Below are 13,444 nucleotides of genomic sequence, written 5' to 3'. Positions count from 1 at the left end.
CTTCGTTTAAATTCCTGTCTAGTATATGCAGCAGAAACCCAATAATGCCAGTAACAAATCATGTCACTTACCAAGCTGTTTTGAATGTTTTTCAGTTCAAAATAAAGTTTTCTTCTTCTTTTTTTTTTTGAGACAGAGTCTTACTCTGTCACCCAGGCTGGAGTGCAGTGGCACGATCTCAGCTCACTGAAACCTCCGCCTGCCAGGTTCAAGCACTTTTTCTGCCTTAGCCTCCCAAGTAGCTAGGATTACACGCATGTGCTACCACACCCCGCTAATTTTTTTGTATGTTTTAGTAGAGATGGGGTTTTGCCGTGTTGGCCAAGCTGGTCTTGAACTCCTGGCCTCAAGTGATCTGCCCACCTTGGCCTCCCAAAGTGCTGGGATTACAGGCATAAGCCAGTACACCGGGCCGAGTATATAATAGAATTTTAATTTAAAATGCTAATTGTTCTTTTTTAAGCTATGTAGAAAATTATCCCTAAGCCAGGTAATTATTACAGACCCCAAGTGTATTCTAGACCTATTTCCTTCACAGAATTCTCACATAGAGCTAGTGAAAATAATGAATAGACTACAGAAATTTCACATTTTTTTGAGGCATAATTATAAGTGTCATTTAATGAAAGCTTACTCTGAAATCTTAGGGGAAGTCTCAGCTGCTTCAGTCTCAGCTGCTTCAAATACCAGAAAGTAATTCAGCTGAGTTATGTGGCTTTTGTGTATTGAAATATATCCATCTTTTTTAGATTGAGTCTTATTGGACTTACGAAGTATGTCATGGAAAACACATTCGGCAGTACCACGAAGAGAAAGAAACTGGTCAGGTGTGTTTTTCTTCAAAATATTATTATGAAACATTATAAGATGAGAACTTTAATAATGAGATCGATAGTTTTAAAGTTGTATCCTTAAAAATGTCTTTGCAAAATACTTAGTATATTTTTATTTTACTTTTCAATGTAGAAAATAAATATTCACGAGTACTACCTTGGGAATATGTTGGCCAAGAACCTTCTATTTGAAAAAGGTTGGTGTCTACCCAGTGATTTGGCAGTAATGCTGGAATTTGGTTTAAAATATGTGTTCAAATTGGAATTTAAGAGATTTTTTTTTTGGACATTGTATGAATTTTAAAATACTGAAATAGGCTGGGCACGGTTGCTCACACCTGTAATCCCAGCACTTTGGGAGGCCGAGGCAGGAGGATCACAAGGTCAGGAGATCGAGACCATCCTGACTAACACAGTGAAACCCTATCTCTACTAAAAATACAAAAAATTAGCCGGGCGTGGTGGCAGGCCCCTGTAGTCCCAGCTACTTGGGAGGCTGAGGCAGGAGAATGGCGTGAACCTGGGAGGCGGAGCTTGCAGTGAGCCGAGATAGCACCACTGCACTCCAGCCTGGGCAACAGAGTGAGACTCCATCTCAAAATAAAATAAAATACTGAAATAGGTTTCTGAACTGTCCCTTACAAAACTTTCAAAGAAGTCTTTGTTTTCACCTTTTTTTTTTTTTTTGAGACAAAGTCTCTCTTTGTCACCCAGGCGGGAGTGCAGTGGCATGAACACAGCTCATTGCAGCCTGGACTTCCTGGGCTCAAGTGATCCTCCTGCCTCAGCCTCCCAAGTAGCTGGGACCACAGGCACATGCCACCATACCCAATAATTTTCGTATTTGTTGTAGAGATGGAATCTCGCCATGTTGCCCAGGCAGGTCTCAAACTCCTGGCTCAGGCGATCCCCCTACCCCAACCGCCCAAAGTACTGGGATTGTATGCATGAGCATGAGCCACCATGCACAGCCTAAAAGCTTTACTAAAATAAGTAAGAAAAAACATGTTTATTAAAGCAGAAAATAGTGAAAACAATGCCAGGTGCATGTTAGTGTTTTATTTATATAGTGTTACTCTTCTGCTTGGCTTAAGCAAAGTTATTATATGTAGAAATAGATATATCTCTCAAATTGTGAAATATGTTTATTCTATATTCAGACTGGTCAATTAATTTAATATTAAATTTTTCACTGAGATAAAAATACCTCGAAAGAAAATTATTGTGGCCAGTTTTCTGCCTGAAATAGAGTATTTCCTAGGTAAAGATTAAATATGACTTCCTTTCATAAAAACCATTTCAAGGAAACTACCTTTAAAGTAGTAATATAAAAATCGTATGTGTTTTGGACCTTCTTTAGAAACAAGTGTAAGGTTACAAAGGTGGTTGAAAACTTAATTTGTATCACATATGTCACTGCTCATTCTTTACACTTATTATTCCACAGAACGAGAAGCAGAAGAAAAGGAAAAATCAAACGAGGCAAGTGACAGATGTTGATTTTTTTACTCTTAACACTTAGTGAGGTATAAATTTATATAACCTAAGTGACAGAATATAGCTTTATGTTCTTATTCTTCATCTATCAAATACCTCGAAGGATTGGGTCAAAGAATCTTTGCAGTATATTCATTTTTTCTGAGAAAAGTTACACTGTGGTCTTTCTATTTACTCTTAAGATTATATAAAAATAAATCTATCACTGATGTATCTGGGAAAGATTCTGTAATAGCATTGTATCACTTCTTTGCTTAGCAGTGGTTCTCTCTATATAACACTGGAAACTATTAAGAGTTTTGGTCCCCATTTCCTGTGGGCAAAACAGGTAAACTATAATGTAAATAACAAGCTACCAAACTGCAAATCTTAAAAGCAGGGACAGTCTTTTATCTCTTTACCCCACAGTTCAAAGCAGAGTGTCAGACGTATTATAGGCACTTCATAAATGTTAACAGAAAGAATGGATAAATGATTTCTGTAACATAGAGTCGTTTAAAAAGAATAATTCCTCAGGAAACCTAATCACAATTTTTAAGTCCCAAAAATTTTTATAGAGTTTTTTAAAATAACTTATTAATAGAGGATATTTCCATAAATGGCTTAATATCATACTGATACTTTTTTTAGAAGTAAAGTAAAATGGCAGAGGCCTTGAAAATTATTTAAAAGTGATGCCCATAACTTAAAAGGGTAGCTTTGGAGAGACTTGATAAGCTAAGCACAGACACACATAACATTGCTATTTTAAAAGATTTTAATTTTACAGACTACCTTTGAGATTAAAATAGTTATTTACTGTGACTCTGGAAGACAGCAAAAGATGAAATTCAAAGTGTAAAATGATAAAGGAAGAGGAAGAAAATGGTAAGGGAAGAAAACTTTTTCGAGCCCCAGTTTATAAGCCAGACACTGCCAGACATGTAACAAAAGCTAATGTTTAATTCTCCCAAAAACCTTTTAATATATAGTCATGAATCGCTTAGCAATGGAGGTGCATTACGAGAATTATGTAGTTAGGTGATTTTATCATTGTGCAAACATAATAGAGTGTACTTACACAGACCTACATGGTATGTGTATTTTTATTTATATTTTTTTCCCATAGAAAACCAAGTTTGCGGTACCATTACTGAGTATCAGTCATTTCTGCTACCGCAATGCCGATATCAAATACGATGTATCAGATTTCTGTATATGCTCCATTACAATCTTAAGGGGCCATTGTCTTATATAAGATCCATTGTTGACCAAAACATCATTATGCAGTGCATGACTGTATATTATTATTCTACTTTTACAAATGATAAAAACTGAAATTTATTCAAAGCCATAAATCTAGTAAATTTAAAGCTTGGATTTGAACCCAGGATTTTCTAATTTCAGACACTAGCTTAAAAATCACGTACATATAAGGAAATCTCAAAACATTTTTTCCTGAAAACATTTATTTATTGCTGGTTTCGGACATAGTGCTGATAGGGTACTAAAGTGATAGAAGATGAGATCCCTGCCTCCAAAGAGCTTGTTTGGACATATTATTAACAGTGCCTTTTTAAAGTTCTTAGAGTAGATTTTTCTTGTGTTTATGTAGAGAAAAGTATAGGAGCTAACTTCTTAGTGATCCTTGTCTTTTCAGGTTCTATCCTTTATTCCTTCATTCCATGAAAATGTTTTAATTTGTCTTTTGCTGGCCTTGAGTATATTTATATAGGAGTTTACATGCTGGATAGTATTGCTGTTAATATTAAAAACGGGGAAGAAGAGTAAGCAGATTGATGAACCAGTCAGTACTGTATTTAAACTTCTGTTTTAGAGTACTGTGTTTTACTATACAACCCTATTTTTTGGCAAATCAGCCTTCAGAGCTATCAAATCTAAAACTCTAACAGAGCCATTTACCGAGAGTTTAGAAAAGAAAGCTCTGAGCAGCCCAGTATAGTAAGTTTCTATATTTTATCTTAGTCTCTTTCTTTAGAACTGTTGAGAATAATTCATATTAATCATTATTTTGTAGCCCTTTATATAAATGTGCATTTACTTAACATGTTAATTTTGGCACTAAATAATCTTTTTGCTGTATTAAACTAGCTCTGAAAATACATATTTGCTCAAATAAAAACTTACGAATCAAAATAATATTAGAAGGAGAACTTAAAATATAGAAATATTACCTTTCAGTTAATAAGTAAAATGTAGTTTTCTTCCTTTCAGAATAATAAGTTCCTCTCCCACCCCCAGTCCCATCTCCATGTCTAATGAAAAGTCTGTCTTATACTCTTTTTTTTTTAAGATTCCCACTAAAAATATCGAAGGTCAGATGACACCATACTATCCTGTGGGAATGGGAAATGGTACACCTTGTAGTTTGAAACAGAACCGGCCCAGATCAAGTACTGTGATGTACATATGTCATCCTGAATCTAAGCATGAAATTCTTTCAGTAGCTGAAGTTACAACTTGTGAATATGAAGTTGTCATTTTGACACCACTCTTGTGCAGTCATCCTAAATATAGGTAGGATGTGCATTTAATATTTTAAACATAAAATGCACACATGCTTTAAAGTGTTCTGTGCATAGCTTTAATGCTTTGTTCCTACTGAATAGGTTCAGAGCATCTCCTGTGAATGACATATTTTGTCAATCACTGCCAGGATCGCCATTTAAGCCCCTCACCCTGAGGCAGCTGGAGCAGCAGGAAGAAATACTAAGGGTGCCTTTTAGGAGAAATAAAGAGGTATGAGAATTGTCTAATGATAGCTTTTTGGTGCTTCATTTTTAAAATTTCAGAGCATATGTCAGTATTTTAATGATTTCTGTAGTATAATGGTAGTAATTTATTTTACTGGCCCAACCTTTTGAATTTCATTTCTTTTCATTGATTTTAATCCTTTTCCTTATTCTAGTACTACTCAAACTATTTTAATATTCTCTTATATTCATAATTTCATAATATTTTAAAGTTTGACATCCTACTCATTATAATTTAATCTTTAGGTATTTGTCCCAGCTAACCCTCTTGAAAAAATAGACTAAAACCCATCTCTGTCTCCTAATACATTATTAATTCTTCAGCTCACTGCTGCCCTTTTAACCACTTCTCTACACTGCTTCCCCATTTTAATATATTGTCTTCCATTTTCATCTGCCTGCTGGGCATAGCCATATACATTTTTAATCTCACACTCATCATTTTTTTCTCTTTCATGCTGACCCTTTTCTTGCCTTCTCCTGTGTTCTACCCAATTGACCAACTAGAAACCTAAGTCATTTTTCTTACCTGTATCTCTTCATTTATCTCTAACTCTAATCATTCACTAAAAGGTATCAGTGTTATGTTCTAAAGGCTTTTCATTTTCAAATCCATCCTGTCATTAGTTCAGGACTTCATTATTTCTTGGAACCAGAAACTGGTCTCTTAACACATCCCCTTTCTAATTCTTCCCACACAGCTGATAAAATGCTCTTTCTGAAATTACCCTTTGATTATGTGTTTAATCTCTTGGTAGTTAACACATACTACATCTCAGGATAGAATAATCACTCGTGTAATACAAACCCCTTTGTGGTCTGATTCCAGCCTCATCTTTCATCACCATTCCCTTTATCCCAGCTGTTTTGAACAACTTAGAGTTTCTTAAAAGTACCGCAGTTTCCCTCTGTCACCCAGGCTGGAGTGCAGTGGCATGATCTCGGCTTACTGCAGTCTCCGCCTCCCGAGTTCAAGCAATTCTCCTTCCTCAGCCTCCCAAAGTGCTGGGATTACAAGTGTGTGCCACCTCACCTGGCCCTCCTTGACTTTCAGTATACTGTTTTCTTCTTCTCTTGTGTTGTCACCTCCCACCCCTTCTGCTCATGAACTTCCACTTATGCTTGAAGCTGTGATTCCAATGTTACTTCCTTTGGAAATGAGCCAAAACTTCCAGTGGATTAACCCAGGAAGAGATAACTACTTCCTCTTCTGTGGTCTTGTATTTCATTCGGTCCTCCATCATAGCACTTACATGGCTAAGACTGGTTGTTTTACCTGTGGGTGTTTCATTAAACCAGAAGGCAGAAGAAACTAATACTTGGCTGCAAGCCTTGTTTCTTCACTTCCTCCTGAGTACTTCTGCAAAAATATTACTGGACTCTTTGTGCATGTTGTGACCAACACTGTCATTCTGATAGGAGGAAAAGGTGATTAATTCCACAGTTTAATTTGAAATGCTATATTAAAAGATTTGGGCTAGAATTCTCTTCTGGTCTTCCTTTTGATAGTAAAGTATACTGGCACATACTTAAAAGTTAGCTCAATCAAAATGCTTCATAAATCCCAGCTTTCATTACTCTTCAAGGAAAAAATGCCAGTTTACTTCTCTTTAATTAATGTGTTTAGTGTGGGCATGGTAGCTCATGCCTATAATCCCAACATTTTGGGAGGCTGAGGCAGGAGGATTGCTTGAAGCCAGGAGTTCAAGACCAGACTAGGCAACTAAAACCCTGTCTCTACAAAAAAAAAAAAAAAAAAAAATCAGCCAGTGATATAAAAGTCGTGATAGCATATAGCTGTAGTCCCAGCTACACAGCAGGCTGAAGTGGGAGGATCACTTGAGCCCAGGAATTCAAGGTTGCACTCAACCTGGGTAAAAACAGTGAGACCCTATCTCATAATTAATTAATTAAATAATATGTTTAATCTGCCAGTCGAGAAAAATTGAATTTTTTAAAGCTGCAGATGATAATGCTTTAAAAATATTTAGCTTAGGCCAGGCACATGGCCCATGCCTATAATCCCAGCACTTTGGGAGGCCGAGGCAGTCAGATCACTTGAGGTCAGGAGTTCAAGACCAGCCTGGCCAACATGGCAAAACCCCATCTCTACTAAAAATACAAAAAAATTAGCCAGGCATGGTGATACACACTTGCAGTCCCAGCTACTCGGGAGGATGAAGCACAAGAATGGCTCGAACCTGGGCAGCGGAGCTTGCAGTTGCCTAGATTGCACCACTGCACTCCAGCCTGGGTGACAAAGCGAGACTCTGCCTCAACAAAAAATGAAAATCAAAAAATAAAAATACTCAGCATTTTTTTTAATTTCTAATTTTTGTGGGTACATAGCAGGTGTATATATTTATGGAGTACATGAGATATTTATATATACTCTTTTGTTGTTGTTGTTGTTTTTGAGACAGAGTTTCACTCTTTCCCCTAAGTTGGAGTGCTGTGGTGCAATCTTGGCTCGCTGCGGCGCAATCTTGGCTCACTGCAACCTCCATCTCCTGGGTTCAAGTGGTTCTTGTGCCTTGGCCTCCTGAGTAGCTGGGACTATAGGCACGTGTCACCATGCCCAGCTAATTCTTACATTTTTTTAGTAGAGACGGGGTTTTGCCATGTTGCCCAGGCGGTTCTTGAACTCCTGGCCTCAAGTGATCTGCTTACCTCGGCCTTCCACAGTGCTGGGATTACAAGCATGAGCCACCACATGTGGCCGGGTACGTGAGATATTTTGATACAGATATGCAATGCATAATAATCACATCTTGGAGAATGAGGTATCCATCCCCTCAAGCATTTGTCCTTTGTGTTACAAACAATCCAATTATACTCTTTTAGTATTACTGACTATAGTCACCCTGTTGTTCTATCAAGTAGTAGGTCTTATTCATTCTAAGAGGTTTTTTTGTACCCATTAACCATCCCCACCTCATTCACAACCTCCCACTACCCTTCCCAGCCTATAGTAACCATCCTTCTACTCTCTATCTCCATGGATTCAATTGTTTTGATTTTTAGATCCCATAAATAAGTGAGAACATGGGATGTTTGTTTTTCTGTGCCTGGCTTATTTCACTTAACATAATGATCTCCAATTCCATCCATGTTGTTGCAAATGACAGGATCTCATTCTTTTTTTTTGTTTTTGGAGATGGAGTCTCACTGTGTTGCCCAGGCTGGAGTGCAGCGGTGCAATCTCTGCTCACTCCAACCTCCAACTCCTGGGTTCAAGTGATTCTCTTGCCTCAGCCTCCTGAGTAGCTGGGATTACAGGCACCCACCACCACGCCCAGCTTATTTTTGTATTTTTAGTAGAGATGGGGTTTCACCATGTTGGGCAAGCTGGTCTTGAACTCCTGACCTCAGATGATCCGCCCACCTCAGCCTCCCAAAATACTGGGATTACAGGCATGAGCCACCGCACCCAGCGACAGGATCTTATTCTTATTTATTGCTGAATAGTACTCCACTGTGTATGTGTACCCTTTTTTAAATTCTTTTTAGTAGAGAAAGGGTCTTGCTATGTTGGCCAGGCTGCTTTCAAGCTCCTGAGCTCAAGCATTCCTCCTGCCTTAGCCTCCCAAAGTGCTAAGATTACAGGTGTGAACCACTGCACCTGGACAACCCTACATTTTCTTTATCCATTTATCTGTTGATGGACACTTAGGTTGTTCCCAAATGTTGGCTATTGTGAACAGTGCTGCAACAAACAGGGAAGTGCAGATATCTCTTCAGTATACTGATTTCCTTTCTTTTGGGTATAGACCCAGCAGTGGGATTGCTGGATCTTACAATAATTCTATTTCTAGTTTTTTGAGAAAGCTCTAAACTGTTGTGTATAGTGTTTGTACTAATTTACATTCCCACCAACAGTGTACAAGGGTTCCCTTTCTCCACATCCTTGCCAGCATTTCTTACTGCCTGTCTTTTGGATAAAAGCCATTTTAACTGGGGTCAGATGATATCTCATTGTAGTTTTGATTTGCTTTTCTCTGATGATCAATGATGTTGATACTTAGTATCTTTAGGGTACATGTGCCATATGAAAATCTTAGGTGATACTGTAGGATGAGTAGTTAGTTAAATCTGATAATCTTTATTTCAGAATCACTTTTTCATAAATCTGTTACACATAACTTTTCTTTTGAAAATGTATATTGAGCATATGGTTTGCCTCTTAAGTGTGGGTCAGCCTTTACCATACAGATAAAGAATTTTTTCTTTTATAAACAAAAATATAAATCTGGCTATCAGAGTTTTGGTTTGATGTTCTGCCTATTACATTAATTTAGAGATTACTGGACTATTAGGAGACCATGTAATGAATTTTCTGCTCTACTATATAAACTACCATCCTATTCTTATTAGAATAATTTTCCTTAAAAATGAAAATAGAGGTTCTGTCCAGAAGTAGTAGTAATAAAGGGTCATGCTTCTATTCTTGCCATCTCTTCCCCTTATCTCAGCTGCAGGTTTCACTATGCAGCATTATTGTTTTTCTTCATTAACCTTAATAGAGGTCTCATGTATTCCCAGGTTATTAGTTTAGTCTATTAGACCCTCACTCCTTTGAAGTAATGGCGATATTTGCCTCATTTTTGATACTCAGCACCTAAAATAATGCCAAAATATAGTCGGCTCTGTATGTGGGAAAGGTATACAGTAAAGTTCAGAGACCTTTGAGAAAATAAGACAGCATCTTGACAGTCCTTGTTCTTCCTAATATTGGGAGGAAGAGAGAATAAGGTCATTGCTTTCTGGAGTAACCATCCAGTGACTCATACAAGCTGAAATAGAAGCAAAAGAACCATAGTTGGTTAACGGTAACTACAGCAAGTGAAAAAGGAGACATAGTATCCACCATATATTTATTGGAAACCCATATACTATCTAATTTTTATAAATCATTCATTCATTTATAATCGGTGCACTCACTTTTTAAATTCTGGTCTTGGGCAAGCTGGTCTCGAACTCCTGACCTCAGATGATCCGCCCACCTCAGCCTCCCAAAGTACTGGGATTACAGGCATGAGCCACCACACCCAGCGACAGGATCATTTTGCCAGTCAATACCCATTTAACCACCAGATCCTAATTTTTTAACCTCTTTAATAATAATTACCCTTTTCTCTACATCCAGCCCTGTCACTCCCTTACTTTAGATTCTCTTCATGTCTCACCTGGGTTACTGTAACTCCTAACTTGACTCTCTTCCTCTAGATTTGTCCCTGCTATTCCTTCTTCCTTGCCACTGCTGAAGTAATACTTAAAAATATCATCACAGCACATCTTTGCCTAAATCCTATAAAATGATGTCCAAATCTCTCAGCATTTAGTTTTCTACCATATAGCACCTGCTTCTGTCTTTAGTTTTAAATATCATACCCCCACATCTTTGGTTTTACCTCTTCCTCAAGTCTATATGCATATATACACACATAGTCACCGAACACACAGATAAACACATAAATCACAAATTATTCTTCATGTTTAAAGAATTGATTAAGGGTTTTTCTCTTTGTGAAGTCTTCATATTTCAGTTCTTGGTCAAAGCCTATTTGAGCCACCTCTTCCTCTGTGAGTCTACTGTCCCCTGTGCCCTTATTGCCTTTTTTTTTTCTTTGTTTTGAGACAGAGTCTCACTCTGTCACCCAAGCTGGAGTGTAGTGGCGTGATCTCAGCTCACTGCATCCTCCACCTCCCAGGTTCAAGAGATTCTCATGCCTCAGCCTCCCGAGTAGCTGGGATTACAGGCATGCTCCTGTTACATTTTAATAATTGTAACTAATACTCATATTTATTCGAACCCAGCTCTCTTTACCCTGTTTGTTATTCTTTCTTTACCCTTAGTGACCACATTTTCCAAAACCAAATGTAGGGACACAGAGCTTAGCAAGTAGCAAAGTACTTATTAAGAATAATGAGACAAGGTTGGGCGTGGTGGTTCATGCCTGTAATCCCAGCACTTTGGGAGTCCGAGGTGGGCAGATTACCTGAGGTCAGGATGAGACCAGCCTGGCCAACATGGTGAAACCCCGTCTGTACTAAAAAAAAAAAAAAAATACAAAAAAAAAAAAATTTGCCAGGCGTGGTGGCAGGCTCCTATAATCCTAGTAATCCTAGCTACTTTGGAGGCTGAGGCAGGAGAATTGCTTTAACCCAGGAAGCGGAGGTTGCAGTGAGCTGAGACTGCACCAGTGCACTCCAGCCTGGGTGACAGAGCAAGACTCCATCTCAAAAAAAAAAAAAAAAAAAAAAAATGAGACAAAATATATGAAATGGAAATTCACCCTTCATGTTTAGGATGGTCCTGATAGATGGAACTAACATTTGTCTAGAGCTTTCCCTATGCTAAGTGCTGCAAAGTCCATTATCTTAAAATGTATTAAAAGCAAGTGGACAATTTATTTTTCAAATTTTCTGCCGTTTAAAAATAATAAGTTAAGCCATAACTGAAAAAAAAAAAAATTAAGTATGGCATGGAAACCCTTAAACGTGTGTGTTTAATTTTAGGAAGATTTGCAATCAACTAAAGAAGAGAGATTTCCAGCGATCCACAAGCCCATTGCTGTTGGCTCTCAGCCAGTGCTCACTGTTGGGACAACCCACATATCCAAATTGACAGATGACCAACTCATAAAAGAGTTTCTTAGTGGTTCTTACTGCTTTCATGGGGTGAGAAATAAATCTTCAGTTTAAATATTTATTTTACAATTTTACCTGCCAGCTGTGGTCAGTGGGCATCAGCAGCACTGAAAAGAATTTTTCTATAGAGAAACGACAGGATCCTTTCATCCCCAAAGAACATTTTCTTTTTGCGGTCTTATACCCCCACATCTCTGTAATCTAATCCATAGCTTTTATGTTCTGTTTATTTCACAAGGTAAAAATTTGACCTTTTGTCTGGCAATCATATGTGATTCTGGTTGATTGCTAGAATGAGCATGTGATTGTATATCCCACATTTCGGTTATGTAGCAATCACATTTCAAACTTGAATTAACATCTTCCTTTAAAAAAAAATTAGAGACAGGGTCTCACTATGTTACCCAGGCTGATCTCAAACTCCTGGGCTCAAGCAATCATCCTGCCTCAGCCTCCCAAAGTACTGGGATTACAGGCATGAGCCACGGCACCTGGCCAACATCTCCCTTTACAAAGTTAAAAATTTTGACCCTGACTATTAGTACTAGTGGGAAATACAGTTACTAGTGGAATTTTTGTTTTATTGTATTTAAAATTTTACCAAGACAGTGCATATTCTCTGTATTTGTCTTTAATTTCGCAGTAATGTTTTCTTTTAATATTCAACCATACTATTGCTTTTTCAGGTTTTAAAAATAGCATGTATTTCCATTACTGTCATGTGGCATTATTGAGAGAGGCCCAGTGCTTAACTTGATCTAATATGTTTTCTTTTTTTTAGGGTGTCGGTTGGTGGAAATATGAATTCTGCTATGGCAAACATGTGCATCAATACCATGAGGTATAGAATAGCATTTATATGTCATTCTACCACTAGATGGTTTAAAGTTTTAAGAATCTGCTGTAGAAAAAAAGAGGGGGAATGGTATAACTTTTAATTATGAGATGATTTTAATATGGTTAGTATAATCAAAGTATCTCCAAATTTTGGAAAATAGAACAGTTGGTATTAACCAAATTGGTAACCTTAAAGTGATATTGCTTATTAATTACTCATATGCTTCTATTACTATGAGCCTAGTAGAATAATGAGCTGTTGTGGCTATATCTCTTTTGCTTTGATCAAGAAATTAATCATTCTTATAACTCATCTTTAAATTAAGAAAATGAATTAGCCGGGAGCGGTGCCGCACGCCTGTAATCCTAGCTATTCAGGAGGCTAAGGTGGCAGGATCATTTGAACCTGGGAGGTGGAGGAGGTTGCAGTGAGCCAAGATCACAATACAGCACTCCAGCCTGGGTGACAGAGCGAGACTCCGTCTCAAAAAAAAAAAAAAAAAAAAAGCTAGACTCCTCAAAAAGCCAAACAAACAAAAAAAGAATGAAAATAAGTGATAAGATCATACATTATCGCTAGGGTTACAAAAATTGGGTAAATACAGCAAGTTTCTCAGCCAAAAGAATAGGACACCCTGGGCCAGGCATAGTGGCTCATACCTGTAATCCGAACACTTTGGGAAGCCGACGCAGGAGGATCACTTGAGGTCAGGAGTTCAAGACCAGCCTGAGCAACATAGCAAAACCCCTCTCTACAAAAAATTTTAAAAAAAGAAAATACCATATCATCTAAGTTTAAAATAAGTTTTAAGATTATACTTTTTGAGTTCTTATTCTTTTATTTATAATTTTATAACTCACCATATTCTCCCA

At 37.5% G+C, this 13,444-nt stretch overlaps 2 protein-coding genes across 4 annotated transcripts in view; one reads left to right on the top strand and one right to left on the bottom strand.

Moving 5' to 3' along the window:
* Positions 1–13,444, bottom strand: part of ASB3 (ankyrin repeat and SOCS box containing 3) — a 273,478-nt gene that overhangs the window by 211,138 nt on the left and 48,896 nt on the right. The gene's annotated exons all lie outside the window — the stretch shown is intronic.
* The window catches only part of ERLEC1 (endoplasmic reticulum lectin 1), a 31,284-nt gene that overhangs the window by 9,660 nt on the left and 8,180 nt on the right, over positions 1–13,444 (top strand). For 2 of the 3 annotated variants that reach the window (XM_055240440.2, XM_055240442.2), the window contains exons 4-10: positions 750–827; positions 967–1,030; positions 2,281–2,315; positions 4,624–4,847; positions 4,940–5,069; positions 11,603–11,764; positions 12,516–12,575. In XM_055240440.2, coding sequence (XP_055096415.1) covers positions 750–827; positions 967–1,030; positions 2,281–2,315; positions 4,624–4,847; positions 4,940–5,069; positions 11,603–11,764; positions 12,516–12,575 — 753 coding nt within the window. The remainder of the gene's footprint in view (positions 1–749; positions 828–966; positions 1,031–2,280; positions 2,316–4,623; positions 4,848–4,939; positions 5,070–11,602; positions 11,765–12,515; positions 12,576–13,444) is intronic. The other variant, XM_055240443.2, reaches the window with a different exon arrangement.

The sequence above is a fragment of the Symphalangus syndactylus genome, chromosome 14, assembly GCF_028878055.3.
Source record: "Symphalangus syndactylus isolate Jambi chromosome 14, NHGRI_mSymSyn1-v2.1_pri, whole genome shotgun sequence".
In the NCBI taxonomy this organism is placed as follows: Eukaryota; Metazoa; Chordata; class Mammalia; order Primates; family Hylobatidae; genus Symphalangus; species Symphalangus syndactylus.
This window is presented reverse-complemented; position numbering and strand designations above follow the sequence as displayed.